The following is a 19536-nucleotide window of genomic DNA, read 5'->3' as shown; positions in this document are numbered from 1 at the left end:
TAAGAAGCTGAATATTTCACCTTAGTATTTCATCTGCAGTAATACTAGTCTGTGTAGGATAAACTGTGTGTTGTAATCTAACAAGCCTCATTTCTACTTCCGCAAAGTACACACAAAACAGTATGTTTCTGAATATACCCATACATCATTTAGAGGATCTGAGGGGTGTCTCTGTTAAAGAATGAACCAAACTCATAACTCAGTAAATGACAGAGCTGAAGGTTACATCACCCTGTCTCCACAAGGTGCTCAGAAAAACATGAAGTGAAATAAATCCAACTGTACCTTGTTGGAATGGGAACTTCAGCTAGTCCTGTGAGCAGCACTGCAGGAGACAACCTAACAAAAGCAACAACTGCACGGTCCAGGAACTCTAGTTCACCAACTAAGATGTTTGATGCTTCAGCTCCAGGTGGTATCTTTTTCATGAAGTGTAGGTCAACCTGGGAAAAGTATATTAAATTAAAACCTGAAAGCTATTCACATGGATTTTTTTTTCCCCTGATTTGTTGACAGAGACTTTGTGGTCACTGCAACATTAACCATAGTTATTTCAATTACACAGTGCCCCCTGTTCTTGTCATTTGAATAATATCTTTTTAAATAAAAATGTTTTTCAAAACCAAACAACTTGACTTTAATTATTGGATTAATTTTTGTTGAAAACAGAGTACTGCAGAATTAACTTTTAAAGAGAACAAATTGAATTAAAAACATTGTTAGGAATATAGGATTAAGTTCCTAGTAAAGCTTTTTATCAATAATCATAACAGCATCAATAACTGAATCAATAAGTCAAAACAGCAGAAGAAATTAAGATGCCTTATTTTTCCATAACTAACAATTCTGGAAATCATTAATTCCTAGTTCACAGGTGCTGTATTACAATCTCAGTGAGAAAAACAACATGTTCCACTACACATAATTTTCTAAGATGTACTTTGATTTCAGGTTTAACAGAAGATAGTTGCCCTTCTGCTGAAAATAACAGAAAATAAGCTATGATGACCATGACTGTCTCAAGAGCAAATTGAAGAACAAAGCAAAAGAACAACTTTGGAGTTTTAGGCAGTGATATTGACTTTTGCAGGATGATAGGAAAACACAGAGACACAGTTTCATCATGACACTGCTATATCAGCTAGAGGTATTTGGCTAGGAATGTATCAATCTAGACTGAAGTCTAGATTGTAACAAAGTCTCTGTAACAAAGACCACACGGAGGAATAGAGTATAAAATGTATGTCTGCTTTAATTATGCACCAGTATTGTCTACATTTCAAAATGCATGAATTTTGTCATTTGCTTTCCTTTTATTAATCTAAACACAACAACAGCAACCAAATCCAATATAAACTGTTAAAGTGGACCATTTTAATGTCTATCTTACAGCCATCTGTCAGTACTAGTTTGCATAGTTTTTGGTAATATTTAGAAAATTGTTTTCTTGCAAATGGCTCTGGCACTAAATCAGAATTCAGATATAACACAGTTGCCTGTGTAATGAAATCTTAGTTTATTGAGATCACAAAGAGATATCTAATGCTTCCCTAAGCTACAAAGATGACTGAACACCTCACAAAGCTAAACAAGCATGAAATCAACCTGTAAGGTTGGAAACCAAGTACTTTTTTGAGGTAAAGTATCAGTGAGGTAAATTCTGTTCTTCACTCAAATCACAAATTAACTCTTCAGGATTAAATACAATACTAAGGTTCACTTTGTACCTAATTTTAGTGTCATAGGTCATTTATAGCTCAGAGAAAGAAAGCAATCTTTCAGGCACATAGCAATGTGCATTCTGTACCGATTTTAACATGTGAATGGACGGATTTAACATTTAAATACATTTAACATTTAATGTCTCATGTAAAACATGCCACAATTGTCACCTTGAGGTCACTCTAACATAGAAATTACAAGATTCAAAGCTGAAAGAAACATTCTGTCTCCTGTGTACCAGAAAGTATTTTCAGATGTTTCTCGTACTATTTATCAGCTTGAGACTCTAATACCATTTAGGTAGTGAAGAGAGCCCCAGTTGAAAGGAAAGTAGCTGGCAGAGGAGCCAGCTACAACAGCAGAGATGGCCCTGCAGGGCATTTAGGGCAATGGAGGAAGCTACATATTTTGAATGCTTCATCTAAACTATCCATTATACATCTCTTATCCTAGGAGAGCCTGATGTGCATCATGATCTGCACCCTAACCAGAGTCACATTCATGACCTGATACTAAATAATCCTAGCAAGCTCCAGTTAAAGACAAAATCAAGCAACTAATGGGGAGGCCACGCCCCTCCAGAGCAACTCAAGGACTGAAAAGAGCGCTGGAGGCCTGTCCTGAAACCAAACATAAACTGACATGAAGACAAAGAGAAAATACCCAACATCCTTTCTTACTAAAACTGTGACACATATTAATCGAATTTATTTATAAGAAGGGTCAACTAGCATTCAAAACAAGTCAGTTGCTTCATGTGGTATTTAAAAGACCAAACTCTGTCAGTATGGGATGAAGGTTGATTCAGAAATAGTGTTTCCATGTGGAGCACAGGAACGTTGCTATGAGAAGCGATGTGGGTGCAGTTTCTTAACGCATTTTGTATTTCAGGACTAGGGTTCCCTTCAGTCTCTGGCATAAAAAGTATAAACAAACCAGATGCTGTTCTTAAACCATCACCCCCATTCTGCTCAGACACGGGGTAAAGTGGTGCTGTGACAAATCACCACTGAGAATACAAAGTCCTAGGGGTGGCAGCAAAGAAAGAGGAGTGACACATTTACAGGCTCATTACAAACTACATCTCCCTCTCCATGCTACTGAAGGAACATTCAAGAGAGCTTTCAGTGCCTGCCTGACATTCTTCATAGATAGATACCAATACAAGCAGCAGTCTCACTGCTGTATCCAGATTAAGTCAGCTTTTTGAATCAACTCCAAATTTGGAATATTAGAAGTAGCCCAAAGGAGATGGATTAGCAGGGAGAGAACACGTGAGGTAGTCAAAGGTCCTTTTTTTGTAGAAGATAAATGAAATTAATATGTGGAACAAAATTAGAGCAAGAAATCACAATACTCAAGAGAAAATTAGTGTACTGCTCTACTTTCCTCTCAATCTGTGCAGATAATTCCAATTAGAACCATTGGGAGTTATTGCAATAGCACATTTCAAGGGGAAACTGTACTTTACTTATGTATCTTCGAAAGAATAAATGGATCTATTTAAAGGCAGTCAAAAAAAGGTATTAGATTACAATTCTTTACTGTTATTTCATTTCTGCTAACAAAAGTTGTTCCTTTCATATTCCTGACATCCTTGTTGGTATCTATTACTGTTGAGGCTAGTGAAAGATGAAATGTTGATCTCTTCTCAGGCTAGTTTAAATAGGAAGAGCACTTTTGATAAGCAACACTGCAGCACTACAAAAATAATGAGTGAAGGATCAAATGATGCAGCTCTCATTCTTGTTTAATACAAACATCATGCAGAGTTAGATAATTGACTGGGATTTGGATCCTAAAACACTCAAAGCAACTAGGGAAATGTTCAAGAAAAGCACTACTGAAACTAATGGCATTCCCTTCACCCCCACATAGCTTAATTTTGAATAGACAGCTTTATTTATATTTTATATCCTTTACAAAGATTTCCAACTTGATATTAGAACGCTTCCCAAAACAATTAGTTTTACTTAACACTTTTAATATAAATATCAGGAAACAAATGTCACATTTGACTTTTTAAAGCATTATAATCTTATTTTGAAATATTTTTAAAGGATTAACATTACATATTTAACAATCTGTCACTATTTATAGATGTCCTTGCTACCTCTGTAGAAATGTCATCCATATTACATCCCCAGCCAGCCTCCTTTCTTCCCATTGTCATTGACAAAAAGATCTGTTTCCCATCTTCATTTCAGCCATATACCATTTCTAGTCTGGCATGTTCAGTCAAAAACTCAAATGGTGCAAATAGTTACTGCTGCTAGGAAATAAGTCTGGCACCAGATGGAGCAATCACATAACTCTACTTTTAGCTCAGCTGCACTAACATTAAGATTTCACAGACTCAAAGTGCTGCTCTTCAGAATTTTGGTTTTAATCACCTTTCTTCACGTACTCAACTTTTGTTGTATTAATCCATCAGCTGAAGTCATCTATCCCTGTCAGGTCTATCATCTGCACCCAATGTGAACAGTTTAGGTACATATAGACTTCTTAGACAAATGATGATTCTCCTTTACACTAAAGCTGAGAAGCTGTTTGCTTTTCTTTGCTATCTAGCATTGAACTGTCATTGCAATCTCCCCTACGGAACAGTTAACATCTTTTGCAAAGTACATTGAAATATCTTGGCTTGCCAGAAGAATTAATTTATAGGTTTATAGAAACACATTCTGTTTGAGACATCTGGAATCCACGAGTTCAGGTTATAAAAAGCATGGTTTGCATTCATGTATCACTTCTACAAGGAGGAAAAATTGGAGATAAGCATGAATTATAGGCATTCCGAATCACTTTTATTACTTAGACAATTTTCTGATAGTTTGTAAAAATTGCCCTTACAAATATACACCTATGATATTGTCATAATAAATTTAACTATGTTCCCAAACTGTGATTTCCTGTTACCTATAATTTAGCAAGAAAATGTAATATTCTTTTTTATCACACACAAACTGTGTTGCAGTGCACACAAAACTTCAGTGTTGAAGTAAAATCTGCACTTTACAGCTTTTTCTGACTCACATGGATTCATTTTATTTAATTGAAAAGATCTGTTTGGTAGTCGGGAAGCTCTCTTCACCATTAGTGAACACTTACCTTGCTAAAGTCAACAGTGCTGTTTTCTCTGCTCACATCATTTTTGTTTTCAACACAGGCTGGAGGAGCTTGTGGGGAAACAATCTGACCTGCTAAAGAAAGTATCATTATTACAGAATACTAACAATTCTATAAATAAAGCAACATCTAATGATACAATTGTAAGAAATCTGCATACATTTCATATCATATGTATATAATGCATCTAAACACAGCATTTTAATTACAAACTTATTAAGAATAGCACATTCTCAAAAGACAGAACATTCATCATGTGCAGTTGGGAATTGGAGAATATAATTTAGAAAATGTAAAAAATACTCCTGGATATTAGAAGACAAACTTTTTATACCAATTAAAGCTTTTGATTCTTAAGATATTATATCTGGGGAGAGTGCTGCCTTCACATAGTTTTTGTAAGTAATTTGAGGAGCTGCCAATTTGGGGCAATATCTGTCTACAAAAGTACTCCTCATTGAATAAAACAGGATTACTAATTTTCATAAAGTTACTCGTGTATAAGAATGTCCTGATTACAACAACAGCTACAAAAACAACACAAAAAGGGGTTGGTATAAAAATAAACAAATTGGAAATTAAGCTAATTTATAAGCTCAGTATTGAACAACATGATTATGGACATGTGTAAACCAAATGTTACAGCAATTACATTTTTAAAAAATTTCAGTGCAGATTTAGTAAAGTATTTTAAGTTTTTATATTTTAATTTTTTAAAATTTTAAAGTTAATATATTAAAAGTTGAAATATCACACAATGAGAAGCGTTTAAATGCACCTCAGTCTTGCATAAGCAAAGCACAAGCCTTGCAACCAGCAAAATTCTGCTAGCAAAAGCTCAAAAAGAAAAACAGGATTAAGTGACAAGTATACGACATACAAAGCATATTTTTACTTAATGCCAACATTGCCCCTGTGCATGGCCAGAGGGTGTGGGAGCACACAAACCCCACAGGGTGACAGGCCATGCCCTGCTTGCCTTCACTTTCTCCCTCCCTGGCATGGCAGAAGCCACACACAGCTCTGAACACCACCATGAAGTACAAGAGAAAGTACCAAATATATGAGCCAACTATCTCTTACTGCCCTAACACATACCCAGGAATAACTACTGAGTCCAACTGGCCCAGAGTCAGCATCTCGTGCCCAGCATATATTTGTTTCCATAGCAAATAAAGTCTCTCATATGACTGAGATTATGATGTGAAAACATTGGTTCTCGTGAAAATCAACCTAAACTTGCACAGTAACAAAGACCATATGTTCACGATATTTGAAGACGAAGACAGTCAGAAAGTCCTAAGCTAGGCACATTGTCTGGGCAATTCAAAAAGCCACAGTGTGGCCTCTCACACCGCTGTTACACACATTTGCATGTCCTCAGCCACAGCCAGGAAACAGAGAGGTTTGCAGGATCCAGTCTGAACAGGACCAGAGACTTGCAGGAGTACCTCAACCACTGCCAAAATGCTGAAGTATCCAGCTTCTGTCACAGCTGAGCACCACAGCATTCCTGACTAAGTCTGGTCATGAATTCCCAGGTGAAACACTTTCTCAAGGAAAAGGTTGGTTTTCATATCGACATCTTATTTTCCATTAGACAAATCTCCCATGGTACAAAACAGTTTTTAGATGCTTGTGCTGCATCCTGGCAGCACAGAGATACTGTACTTTGATTAGGAAGTACAGGAACATAATGTTTTAAAATGAAGCACTAGAAATCTTATTATTAAATGTATCCACCTTTAAAATGCAAATATGTTCATTTTCTCTCTGATTCAGGGCAAGGACAGATCAAAATAAGAACAGAAATCAGAGCTTTTGTTCAGCACTACAGTGAAATAAACAGAGAATGGCAAAAATACCAGACGTGACAAGCATGTTAACTTAACCAACTAGATAAAAATAAAGTCACAATTAGAATTTACATATGACAAGAATATAGGATTTATTTTAGAAAGCCACGTATCAATGTAACTTAAAGGAATTCACGTAAAAAGAGACTATTAATTCCTAAATGTCACAAGAGACAACTTTTGCAAAACAGAAGCCAGAAATTATTACATATGCAAGATATTTATAAACAGTCATTCAATTTGTCTACTTTGATTAGAACTTAAAGAAAACCAGAGTTCCATCGCCGTTACACCATCATCTTTAAACTATGTATTCCAATGCACTACTTCACATGGTAATTTTTTTGTTTATTTAGCAGTCTTCAAATTATTTTTACAGGAATCATTCTGTGGTATTATAGCTATTAAAAATAAAAAATATATAAATTATATAAATTCTGCTTCTGTACTATATTGGGGATCCTAATAATGTGACAAAAAAAACCTGTTATTTATTCAAATAGACAAGCCATAAAATGCTCTGGGAAAGCTTCTGTCCTAACTTACTCCCAGAAAACTTTAAATCTAATATAGAATTAGATTTAATAGAAATAATAGAAGACCTTTTAATTCTTAATTTTTTCCTTTTAGACATTCCTTTATATTCTGGGATCTATATAAAGAGAAATAGTTGTAATAATTTAATATTTTCTCATATAATATACATTCTATATTATAAAGATGTTACAGGAAAGCAACAGAAATAGTAGTTCGTTATCTTTCCATTGCTAATTAGGCACTTACACTTTTTTTTTCCCCTGGACCCAGAAATTCAAGAAAATGAAAACAGGGATATCTGCCAGCGAAAGAAAAATATTGACCAACAAAGGAGTCAAAGCACGGATCACTGGTTATAAATACTGAAGTTTTAACATCATAATTGGAGGTGTCAAAAGCAATTAGCATAAGAGTCCAAAGGACTTTTAAACATTGTGTCCACTTTTCTTTTAAGAGAAAAATATGTAAAAATATACATAGAAGGAAATAAAAGCCACAACCAGTAAGTATGTGAAGTTTATAAGAATAGCATATGTTCTTTTTCTGTGCCAACAGAAGACCTCAAACTTTGATTTATCCATATGCTGGAGTAATCTGAAAGAACACTAGTTTTACCTTGAGGCAGTAAGATGTGTTTAAATAGCTCTACAACTTAAGACAGCTCTCTGGATCACAGAACAACAAGTTTGGGTTTTTTACTGTACTGAGTAACAAAGATACAAGATAGAGACAACAGGTAATCTCTTTTCACAAAAAAACCCACCAAACTAACCCCAAACTGTAGCCCAATTTTAAACAACTGCTCTGATAAAAACCATTTGTGATGGTTTATTACTTCTTTTCTTTGAATTGGAAATATGGGCTTAGGCTGGTAAGAATGTTAAGGGCATAAATCATCGACTCTATAAGGAGAGTAAAAGCAGGAATGGCCTTGCCATTCAACTCCTTTATGCCCTGTCCTTGCCAGTTCCATTTCAGCACTCCCAAGCAAAATGGTAATTTACACATTGTACGGGCTAAATACAGTGTTTTATTTTTCAAGAGTGCAATGTAGTACTTTGAGTCATTATAAATTTGAAGTTTAAAATATTTGATTTATCCTGAAGTCCACCTACATAAAGCACATGAAGAGTTGGATTCTTTGAGAATTCATCAAAGAACCATTCAGATATTTTTATGTATCAAATTCACAGTGTGGTAAAACTGAAATATCCAGACTACATACAAAGGAACTTAATACATACCAGATAAAACCATGCTAAAATGGGTATTAAGGCTTATCTATGCATTACAAAGCAAATAGCAACATTGTTTTAAAAATTATATTTTTTAAAAAATTCAGTGTATACTAAAGAAGTGTCTTTTTCAGATAACGTGAAATTGCCAGAGCTTTGAATAGAGCAAGAATTCACACAAAAAATACTCTGTCATGCAAAGTCAAGCCACTTGAAAATCAAAATCCATCAAAGTAAGGTCCACATTTGTTACAGTAATAGTAACAGTAATAGAAGTTTGCATTTGCAGATAGTTTGGCATTTTGAGACAGTTAGTCCTGCCAAATTAAAAGAAAAAATTAATCCCAGTAAATTAATGTCACATGTAACATACTCTTCTTCCCTAAAATGTAAAACTCAAGACATTTAACTATGTGCATTGTATTTGTTAATCAAAATCCAAGATGCATCTAGAACAATGTATTCAGATATAAATCACAGTTAATGGAAACAAACTGGATGCAACTGACACACGAAACTGAACCAGAAAAGAAGCGGTTTACTTTTCTAGACCAAACAGATTTCTTCCCATTCAGGAAAAAAAAAATCTGATATGCAAAGCAGCTATAGCAATCTTCAGACTTTCTACTGCAACTAGTCACCAATTTTCAAAATCTAAATTGACAACACTGTCCAGATAAAAAAATCAAGGATTGAAAAGCAGTAAGTTCTCTTAAGTATATGATGAAATTCTAATGTAACAGAACACCGACAGCATCTTTGCAGGCTGAACTGTGTATGTGCCTTTAGGCCTCTTAATGAATAATATTTTAAACCAGTGGAGAATCATGTCATTCCCACTGTACATGTGTAACTGCAAGGAGATTTGGTGCTCACTAATGATACACAATTTAAGAGGATGAGGAATAAGTCACTTCAGCTGTTTTTCTAATGCAAGGACTGAATCTCAAGCATAGTTCACATGAAGTCATGCAGTTTAAACTAAAATGCTATGATTTGCAGCTTCACAAATTGATGTAAGAAAATTAACTTATAAAGAAATAGCATTTTTTTTCCCCCCAAAACATCATTCCACACAAGCTTCTCTTAAGTGTGCCACAGCTGCTGACAAAGGCCTGAAGTATTTTTTTAATCACTATAGCAAGAAGTTGCATGCTGACAAGAAATTTAGATGAAGACATGGGTGTACATTTGAAATGATCCGAAGCCCAAGCAAGAATATGTATTTATACTACCTCTGAACCTTCAGGGAGTTTACAGAACCCAAAGGATAGGAGATGAGGAAGATACAGAGATGAGATGAGCCTGTTAGAGACAGACACAACAAAGACAGAGCAAAATAAAGAAATACAAAGATGAATGACACAGTTTATACATACAGATTACATATTTTATCATGGATACAAGGAAATGTGGAGAAAGAATACACATCAGATGAAAATGTTCATAAATACAAATTATGTTTTAGGAGTATAAAAACCTGTGGATAATACAAGCTGGATAAAATATATACATTTGAGAAGAATCTAAAACAAGAAAGAGAGCATTAGCTCATTTAAGATAGAATTAACTACCTTTGAGTATGCCCTCTCCTTAAGGAAACCTGAAGCAATCCACCTGATCCAGATCCAATACTGCCAGAAAACTTGGGTGTCTATATATGTCATTCATTGTGACTTATTCCCAAAATGAAGGAACATGGTCATGTTTTTAGGAATACCTCCCTACCCTTTTCATATGGCTCCAAGTAATGCCCATCCTTCTCCAAATGGTACAATTGACATCAGAGTTTTCATGCTGTAAAAACTAGCACTGAGTTATGGTATAAATCCTTGAACTGATGTTTAGGAGAGATTGGGAAACTGAAGAAAGTAACTAACACCATCACATAACTGGTAATTCTGACTTTCTGTGATACTAAAAAATGCTGTCCTAAATTAGACACATAAGCATAGGCTCCAACACCTCCGCTTGTGCTCATACTGACACAAAACAAAGAAGTCCAAACCAGCCCATCATACTAATTGAAATAACTGGAAAAAGGCTTGAAAAAGAACCTGTCAAAACAAACTGCTCCAGCAACTCATGTTGTTAATTCTGAAGATCCCAAATTTAATATGCCACTGCTTTCTTTAAGCTCTTTGGCATATCTCTCCTTGGAATTTCAGAATTTCTCAGAATCAGGCATGATGTGTGGTATAATGTAGTTTTTACACTAATAATGTGTCTGCTCTGACATCAAGGGAGAAGAAGCTGTTATAAATGGCATACGTATGGAACATAAAACATACTCAACATCATGTTACTGTGGGTAAAGAACACTTCAGAAAAGTGCATGGAAACACAAATAACTTATCCTGCTGTGCTCCTCTCCCCAAGTTGCTTCCTTTAATCAGTGTAAGGCCTATTAGATCTCATTATATATATATATATATATATATATATAAATATATATAAATTCTGAATTTCAGGATGCCTCCCGTAAAAGGGGAGAGGTTTGTGAAATTATTTTAGTATTTCTTTAATAATAGAAAGGTGTTCTATATTCACAATTGTCTTTTGCTTTTTATGTCATGTCATGGGAATTTATAAACTCAGCTCTGAGATATCTGAGTGATAAACCTACCGATCTCTATAAAAATAGGTTGAATTGCTTGATAAAACAAACTTTCTAAAGATGATTTACTAAGGGAAAATATTCTTATTTTTATCTATCTTTTACAGTATTTATGCTAAAATTACTTGCCACTCTCTGTTTTGGGTATTTGGTGTCAAATTAGCCTATAACAAAAAAAAAAATCATTTTTCCTGCTCTTATGCCAAATTTGACTGTCGTTTTTTATTGGAACATCAAAAGCAGGCTTTTAATTCTCACAGTTTTGATGCTTAATGAAAAGTGAAAGTTAAACACAGCATGGCAGCATTAAAAATGCATGGTAAATCCATAGCACCCTGACATCTTAGCCCTGCAGAGGATGTGAAGAAAAGCCATTGTAAACAAAAGATAATACTACTAAATACAAAGCAAATTAATTAGATGGTCTGACAGACTCTTAAACAAAGAAAAATGGAGGGAGAACATATGTACAACTATCTTCCAACAAAGATATCACAATAGTCTATCCAATGGTACTGCTGTATATTGAATTAAAGTTTATGTCTTCATTTTCAGACTTTGCTCTTGAATATCTGGAAAGTAACCCCTGGATAAGCTACCATTGTCAAGAACTTGGACAAAGAAGGGGGTTTACATCCTCAGATGTACCATGTTACCCAGATGTCAGGGACTTATGGCTCTGAATCACCTATTTTACAATCAACAGACTGCTAAGTATTGTTATCAGTTCACTGTCTACACTAACCCCAAATTTAACCAAACTGAGAATTTCCTTTTGTGCAGAAAATGTGTCTAAGTTCCCCTGTCTCATTGCAACAGGAACAAATAAGTGGCCCTTCTAAAGCTCCTGGTACCTGCTCTTTATGAAAACTCTCAGCTTTAATAGGGGTGAATTGAGCTGGAAGCTCACTAGTAGTACTAGAGATGATCTATTTCTCTTCCTGCAGTCTTCTAGGAAATAAGCTTATCAACCGGAAAGTAAAAGCAACAATATTTTGATTCCTGGTTTTTTATTAAAAGGAGAGAACAACACTGCTACTGATGGCAATATATGCAATATATGGATCATTTTACATTCATAAATTCTACACAATGTTTGTACACAAATGGGAATAAGCAGACTAAAATGATGCCTTGAATGCATTTTTACCAGTTTGACCTCACGAAACAAGATGTATCTTACAGCACATTCTTGACAATAATATAAGTTGTTTATACGTCTTAATTTTGCTTTCTTTTACACATACTTAGTTGTTTTCTTTTGCTTTCACAGGATTCAAAGACATATTTTAAAAACTCATTTTTGTATTATTATGAGAAGCTTGTACAGACACTCCATAGCAATCTAAAAAGAAATATACAGCTGCAGTGAGCATAACATTGTAGCTGAACTCCAGCACTTGGATCATGAGGCAATGGCAGAAGAAAATGATCAGAAACCTCGCTGCTAGTCAAGCTTCTAAGAACAGCAGAGTTCCTGAAAGCTGAGCATTTCAGTGTAGATTCCTGCATAATTTACTGCTTTTTTGCTGTTGTCTTGAAAAGGGAAAAAACTGTGGTTCCTTTTAAAACAAAAAACTTAAACTAAATTTTCCTTCTAAAGCTAATACTAATTTAAGTACAGTTCAGGCAATAAGATTCTAACATTTTAATTTAACAGAATAAGGGATGATAAGAGAAATTTAGAATAAATCAATCTTCCTTGTTTAATCACGGGATCATCATAGATTTTGAAGAGGTAAATGCAGGAGACTGCCAAATGTGCATTAGCACTTACAGGATGCAAGCAGAAGAGCAATGCTTCAAACTGATTAAAAGACACCTGTGTCCAAAAAGATTGCATTTGGAATTTTTCACTGTAATTTAGATAAAAAGCTGATTTACTTTCAAATAAATATTCCTCAAACTACTGAATTTCTATTGTTCATGGTACGTTTAACTTAAATTAACACAGTCAAAGTGACTAAGTTCTTTTTTTAACAAGAATCAGAATAGTTTGAGACATTTCTACATGAACCAGAATTCAGCGATTTTTCATCTTGCAAAATAAGGTCAGACAAATAAAAACATGTAAGAATACGTCTTCCTACTTAGAGAATCACTTAACCACTGAGTGTATAAAATTAGGGTGTTTAATACAGACTTAGATACTGTCCTGATGAGAATCGATTTTTTGGGAACTTACAGACAGATAGGAAAGTTCCTAGAAGAAACTTGGGCAAAACCAAGACGTTTCTGGAGTGAATTACTGCATCAGTTCCATTAACAAACACAGAAAGTTACTGAAATTGAATTCATGATACTTACGCAGCTTGCCCTGAGGGGTCCTTTTAAGGAAACCTAATGTTTATTTCTTATATAAGATCTAGTGCAAAAAGTTTATGGAATGCAAGCTGCCACCTTACATCCTGTGGAAACTGAGGAATAGGAATGTTATATTAGCTTTCTTTAGTGTCTCCTGAATATTTATTTAAACTCATTAGCAAGACCTGTGCAAATCAACAAAAAAGTTGCCTTAAAAAGGATGGACAATCATCCTACTTACTTTTACTCTTGTGCATACATATGCACAATCACACACATCTTAGTAAATATTATTTTTTTTCCTTACTTTAAAAATGACATTTTGGCATAATTAATGTATCTATTTCATACCCTCATCAATTAAATTATATTGCCTTTTAGATCTGAGAATCTTCCCCAGGGAAGCAAATAGAACTAATAAAACTTTATATGGCAATAATTGAAACAAAGGTTCTTCCTTGAAACCACAGGTAATCTTTATGCCAACAGTCCCGTCTTTCCAGATCAGCCACACTACTCCTCTGTGCCCTTCTGTCCTATGCCTCACAGCACACAGTTTCCTCTTCCAACCTGCACCTTCCCTGTGCTACAGCTGTTTCCTGGTTCCCCGCTTCCCAGGGTAATAGGGGATCTCAGTAGGGCTCTGAAACAGAGCAACAGCAGAAAGGACTGAGATTTAACTGAAGTTAAGGTGATTTCTGGAATAAGAGTCACTATGGTCCAACAGTATTCAGACAACAATGTTGCAGGTAATGTGATGACATTGGATACAGAGACTCAGTAATTCTGCAATGTATAAATCTAGTGAATTAATTGTAAATATTCGCAAAATTTGGCTGCAAGTTTCGTAACACAGACCTGTGTTTATGGAAATAAGCAAGGGGTAATAAGAAATGATCTTTCATTATGATAACCTGTAACAACAGTACAGCTTATAAAGTTTTCTGTAAAAGCAAGAAGAACAAAAAAAGTTATGCCAATAATACTGTAGAACCACTCTGCAAACATTTCTCATTTGCATTAACCTGATTTTCCCAAAAGAGATTTTCTGAAAGAACAAGGTACAGTTCACGTGACATCTCTCTGATAGTGTCATCTTGAAAATGTTTTTCTCATTTTTCAACTCTTCAAACTCACCTATGAAATCTGAAGCAGCAGTTCAGCTCTAATACACATACTGTTGTAGACTTACAAACTATTTTAACAAACATTTTAAATAAATAGGTCCTGGAAACAACAGAAGGCAAAAATAGTCCTAGCACATTCCTGGCACTAATGGAGCATGTCCACAGTTCAGAGTAATACTGTGCAAAGATGCTCAAGCTTAGTCTGAAGGATTGCACAGAGTACCTAAAGCAGCACAAGTGTCCTTAAACTCAGCTGCACTGGAAATCATGTGCCAGGCCAGTTCCTCAGGACACAATGGCACACTAACACAGTTAGCTTCCAACACTTGAGTTAGTTCCCTTGAATATCTCTGCCCAGCCTTGAACTGTGCAGGATACCTGAATTTCAAATTTAAGCAGGTACATTACTGAAAAAGAGGAGCCACTCTCATGTAAAAAGTACCGCTTTTACAGGGTAGCTATTCAGAGCAGAATCACACTGTCAAGCTGTGGGTACAAAGCACAATGCAATACTGAACACGCAGATGTTATTGAAAGCTCAAAATGCAAAATAAAGCAATGCATTACCATTTTTATCCATGGAATGAGGCTCAGACTGCTTCTTTCCAATATCAGCAAAGGATCTTACAATTGGGATCCTGTTGCTCAGCTTCTTCTGGTTCTGATGGTGATGCTGTTTCAGTAATGCCTCATGCACCCTGTGACGAACATCCTCACTGAGCTGCCCAGAACTCACCTGCTGGTCCAGAATCATATCTGAAAATATATACATAAATATAATAAAAGAGGGGAAAGAGGAAATATTTTATCTTTTAAATTGCAATAATAAGTACCCTACAGGATTACAAATAAAAAGTATCTGTTGCTTTAATGCAACACAATGAAATGGTAAGTTTTATCTAGAAGTCTTTCACTCGGGGAAAAAAAATACGATGCTATTAATGAATATAAAAAATTCAAATCCTCCAGAAATGATGCAGTTCACAAATTAAGGTCACCTATGTAACTTTGAGTTTAAGTACACCCATACATAACACATTTAAACCCAAGATTACAATGTGTATAAGGTGGATTTTTTTCTCAAATAACCCCTATCCTATTTCCTACAAAGGACTGGCGTGCTGTGAGAATATAACTTTTTTATTCCCTTTGTACTTACAGGAGATCACAGTCTAACTCTTTATTTCTTATAACTATAATTACAATACTTTCAGTGCAATATAAAGAAATTTCAGGTAAGACAACACAGAAAAATTTGCAGCAGTATTTGTCATTACCCAATAGGATCTGTTTCTGCTGCCAGATGTACGTGTTGCTGCTACAGAATCACTTCGAGGAGGTGTCAGTGAAACTGATCCCCATGCTAAGAAATCACAACTGTTTTTGCAGTCCACTAGCAGAAAGTATTTTTAAATATTCATATTCAACACTATTTGTAATACATTCCTCTAGGAAGGTGACATGGCCAGCAGCCCAGCTGACATGCCTTTACACCAATGCACACAGCATGAGCAACAAACAGGAGAAGTTGGAAACTACCGTGATGCTAGCAAGTTATGACCTTGTTGACATTATTGAAATTCAGTGGGACAAGTCCCAAGATTGGAGTGTGGCTATCAATGGTTATGGGCTGCTCATAATGATGGGGGGGAAGGAGACAAGGAAGGGTTGCCCTCTACATCAAGATGGGGACGAAGTGTGAAGACCTGCCTCTGAAGAACAGCCATGAGCAGGTAGAAAGCCTGGGGGTAAAAATCAGAGACCAAGGCAACAAAGGGAACTTTGTAGTTGGGGTCTACTACAGGCCACCTGATCAAGGGAAACCTGTGGATGAAGCCATCCTGCTCCAGCTACAGCAGGCATTGTGCTTGTGGGCTCTTGTCCTGCTGGGGAACTTCAACCACCCTGATATCTGCTGAAAAAGTAGCATGGTAAGCTGTAGGCAACCCAGGAGACTCCTGGAATGCATAGGGGATAAATTCTTCAGCTAGGTGATAGACAGCCCTAGCAGAGGGAAGGTGATACTAGACTTGATAGTCACTAATGTTGGAGGTGCCTAGGTTACAGCAATCATGCACTGGCGGAGTTTGCAGCCTTGAGAAATATAGGTCAGATAAGGAGTAATCTCAGGCTCTTGAACTTTAGGAAGACAGTTCTTCAGGGAGATTTTCAGTGGGATCTCCTGGGAGACCATGCTTGGGGACAAGGGAGTAGAAGAAAGCTGGCAGATGTTTAAAGAAGTCTTCCATGGAATGCAAAAGTTAGAGATTCCCAGGAGCAAGAAATAAGGCAAGGAAAGCAAAAGACTAGCACAGCTGAGTAGGGAACTGCTGGTCAAACTAAAGGGCAAGCAGCAAATGCACAGGCAGTGGAAACCAGGACAAGGAACCTGGGAAGAGTATAGAGAAGAAGTACAATTGTGTAAGGAGGGGTTGAGGGAGACCAAAGCAAAACTGGAGCTGAACTTGGCAAGGGATGCAAAGAATAACAGGAAGGGCTTCTCAGGTACATTACTCAGAAAAGGAAGGTCAAAGAAGGTATATCCCTCTGATAAACAGCGCTGGCAAACAGGTAACTACAGACAAGGAAAAGGCTTAACTTTTTGCTTCAGTCTTCATTGGCAACCTCTCTTCCCACACTTCTTGAGCGGATGGACAACAGGATGAGGACTGGGAGAGCAAAGTCCTTCCCTCTGTAAGTGAAGATCAGGTTCATGACCACCTGAGGAACTTGAATATGCACAAGTCTATGGGATCTCATGATACACATCCCAGAGTCCTGAAGGAATTGGCTGATGTAGCTGCCAAGCCACTCTCCGTGACATTTGAAAAGTCATGGCAGTCAGGGGAAGTCCTGGGTGACCAGAAAAAGGGAAACATAGTACCCATCTTTAAGAAGGGCAGAAAGGATGACCCTGGGAACTACTGACCTATCAGCCTCACCTCTGTGCCTCCGAAGATCACAGAACAGATCTTCCTAGATGCTCTGCTAAGGGACATGGAGGACAGGGGGGTGATTCGAGACAGCCAGCATGGCTTCACCAGGGGAAAATCCTGTCTGATCAATCTAGCGGCTTTCTATGATGGAGTAATTACATCAGTGGAGAAAGAAAGGGCTACAAGATATCATTTATCTGGACTCCTGTAAAGCCTTTGACATGGTCCTTCACAACATTCTTCTCTCCAAACTGGAGAGTGATGGATTCAATGGGTGGACTGTTAGATGGATTAGGAACTGGTTGGATGGAAGCATCCAGAGGGTAGTGGTCCATGGCTCAGAGTCCAAATGGGCATCAGTGATGAGCAGTGTCCCTCAAGGGTCCATATTTGGACCTGTGTTATTTAATATCATAAAATCAGAATCACAGAATATTCTGAATTGGAAGGGACCCACAAGGATCGAGTCCAACTGTTAAATGAATGGCCCATAAGGGGATCAAATATCTTCATTAATGATATAGACGAGAGGGATCAAGTGCACCCTTAGCAAATTTGCAGATGACACCAAGCTCAGTGGTGCTGTTGACACACCTGAAGGACAGGATGCCATCAGAGGGACCTAGACAGGCTTGAGAAGTAGGTGCATGGGAATCTCATGAGCTTTAAGACCAAATGGAAAGTGCTGCACCTGGGTTGGAGCAACCCACAGTATCAATCCAGGTTGAGGGATGAACAGATCAAGAGCAGCCCTGGTAAGATGGACTTGGGGGGTGCTGGTGGAGTAAAGATTGGACATGAGCTGGCAATGCACACTTGCAGCCCAGAAAGCCAACTGGATCCTGGGCTGTATCCAAAGCAACATGGCCAGCAGGTCAAGGGAGATGATTCTGCCCCTCTGCTCCGCTCTGGTGAGACCCCATCTGGAGCACTGTATCCAGCTCTCAGGTCCCCAGCACAGGAGGGACATCTACCTGTTGGAGCAAGTCCATAGGACGTCAAATTGATCAGAGGAATGGAGCGCCTCTCCTGCAGGGAAAGGCTGAGAGGATTGAGATTGTTCAGCCTGGAAAAGAGAAAGCTTCGGGGTGACCTAATTGCAGCCCTCCTTTACTTGAAGGGAACTTACAGGAAAGATGGGGCAAGACTATTTACATGGGAATGCAGTGACAGGGCAAGGGAGGATGGGTTTAAATTGAAACAGGGTAGGTTTAGCTTAGATACTAGGAAAAAAATCCTTTACTGTAAGGGTGGTGAGGCACTGGAACAGGTTGTCCAGGGAAATTGTGGATGCCCCATTCCTGGAGACGTTCAAGGCCAGGAATGGGGCACTCTGAGCAACCTTGTCTAGCTGAAGGAGTCCCTGTCCAGAGAAGGGGAGTTGGAACTAGACGATCTTCAAGATCCCCTTCCAACACAAACAATTCTAAGAACCTATGATTTTATGACATGCATTATGTGATTCAAATGGGAAAGAATTACTGAGAATTTTGTTGGATTTTTTTTTTAATTATTATTTGGGGAAATACTTCTAAGAACAGTAATGATGATTAACAGAAAAATAAAGGAAAAAAATTCTGTATCAAAGTACATATAACATCATTTAAGTACACGCTGCCCTTGTATATCAATTGGAAGAAACTGTACTGCACAAAAATAGGGATATAATAAGCTGAGTCAAAAACTCCTTGTACTAAAAATCCAGACAGCTCATGATTCTGTGCTGGAGTCAGATTCATATCTACCAGTAAAGCCAGTGGAAAAGCAAGTAGAGCAAAAAAAATAAAAAGTAGATGCATCATCACAGAGACATAAGTTGTCATGCCTTTGATAACTGCCAAGAGCGAGAGATAATAAAAGGCATTACATAACTATGCTGGTTAAAAGTAGAGTTTAATTGCTAGCAGTCACCTGTGCACTGTAAAGACATTTAAAAAATACAAGTTTTTCTGAAGTTCTCAATATTGACATAATAAGCCAATGTATCACATACCTGCTTTGAGAGCTGAACAACAAATAACCTGCATGTTTCACTTACTATGAAGAGGCTGCCAACAAATTTACATCTCTATG

At 36.9% G+C, this 19536-nt stretch overlaps 1 protein-coding gene across 8 annotated transcripts in view; it reads right to left on the bottom strand.

Moving 5' to 3' along the window:
* The window catches only part of SLC4A10 (solute carrier family 4 member 10), a 118345-nt gene that overhangs the window by 40620 nt on the left and 58189 nt on the right, over positions 1-19536 (bottom strand). For 6 of the 8 annotated variants that reach the window (XR_001920640.3, XR_001920639.3, XM_018072525.3 and 3 more), the window contains 3 exons: positions 15095-15283; positions 4834-4925; positions 286-443 (listed from right to left, as the gene is read on the bottom strand). Coding sequence is in view for 6 of the 8 variants with exons in the window: in XM_018072525.3 (XP_017928014.1) it covers positions 286-443; positions 4834-4925; positions 15095-15283 (439 nt within the window). In the remaining 2 variants the exon portion in view is untranslated. The remainder of the gene's footprint in view (positions 1-285; positions 444-4833; positions 4926-15094; positions 15284-19536) is intronic. The other 2 variants (XM_018072524.3, XM_018072529.3) reach the window with 1 other exon arrangement.

Source organism: Manacus vitellinus, unplaced genomic scaffold, assembly GCF_001715985.3.
Source record: "Manacus vitellinus isolate BGI_N305 unplaced genomic scaffold, ASM171598v3 scaffold_22_pilon, whole genome shotgun sequence".
Classification (NCBI taxonomy): Eukaryota; Metazoa; Chordata; class Aves; order Passeriformes; family Pipridae; genus Manacus; species Manacus vitellinus.
The sequence above is the reverse complement of the archived record's forward strand: the minus strand, read 5'-3'. Positions and strand labels throughout refer to the sequence as shown.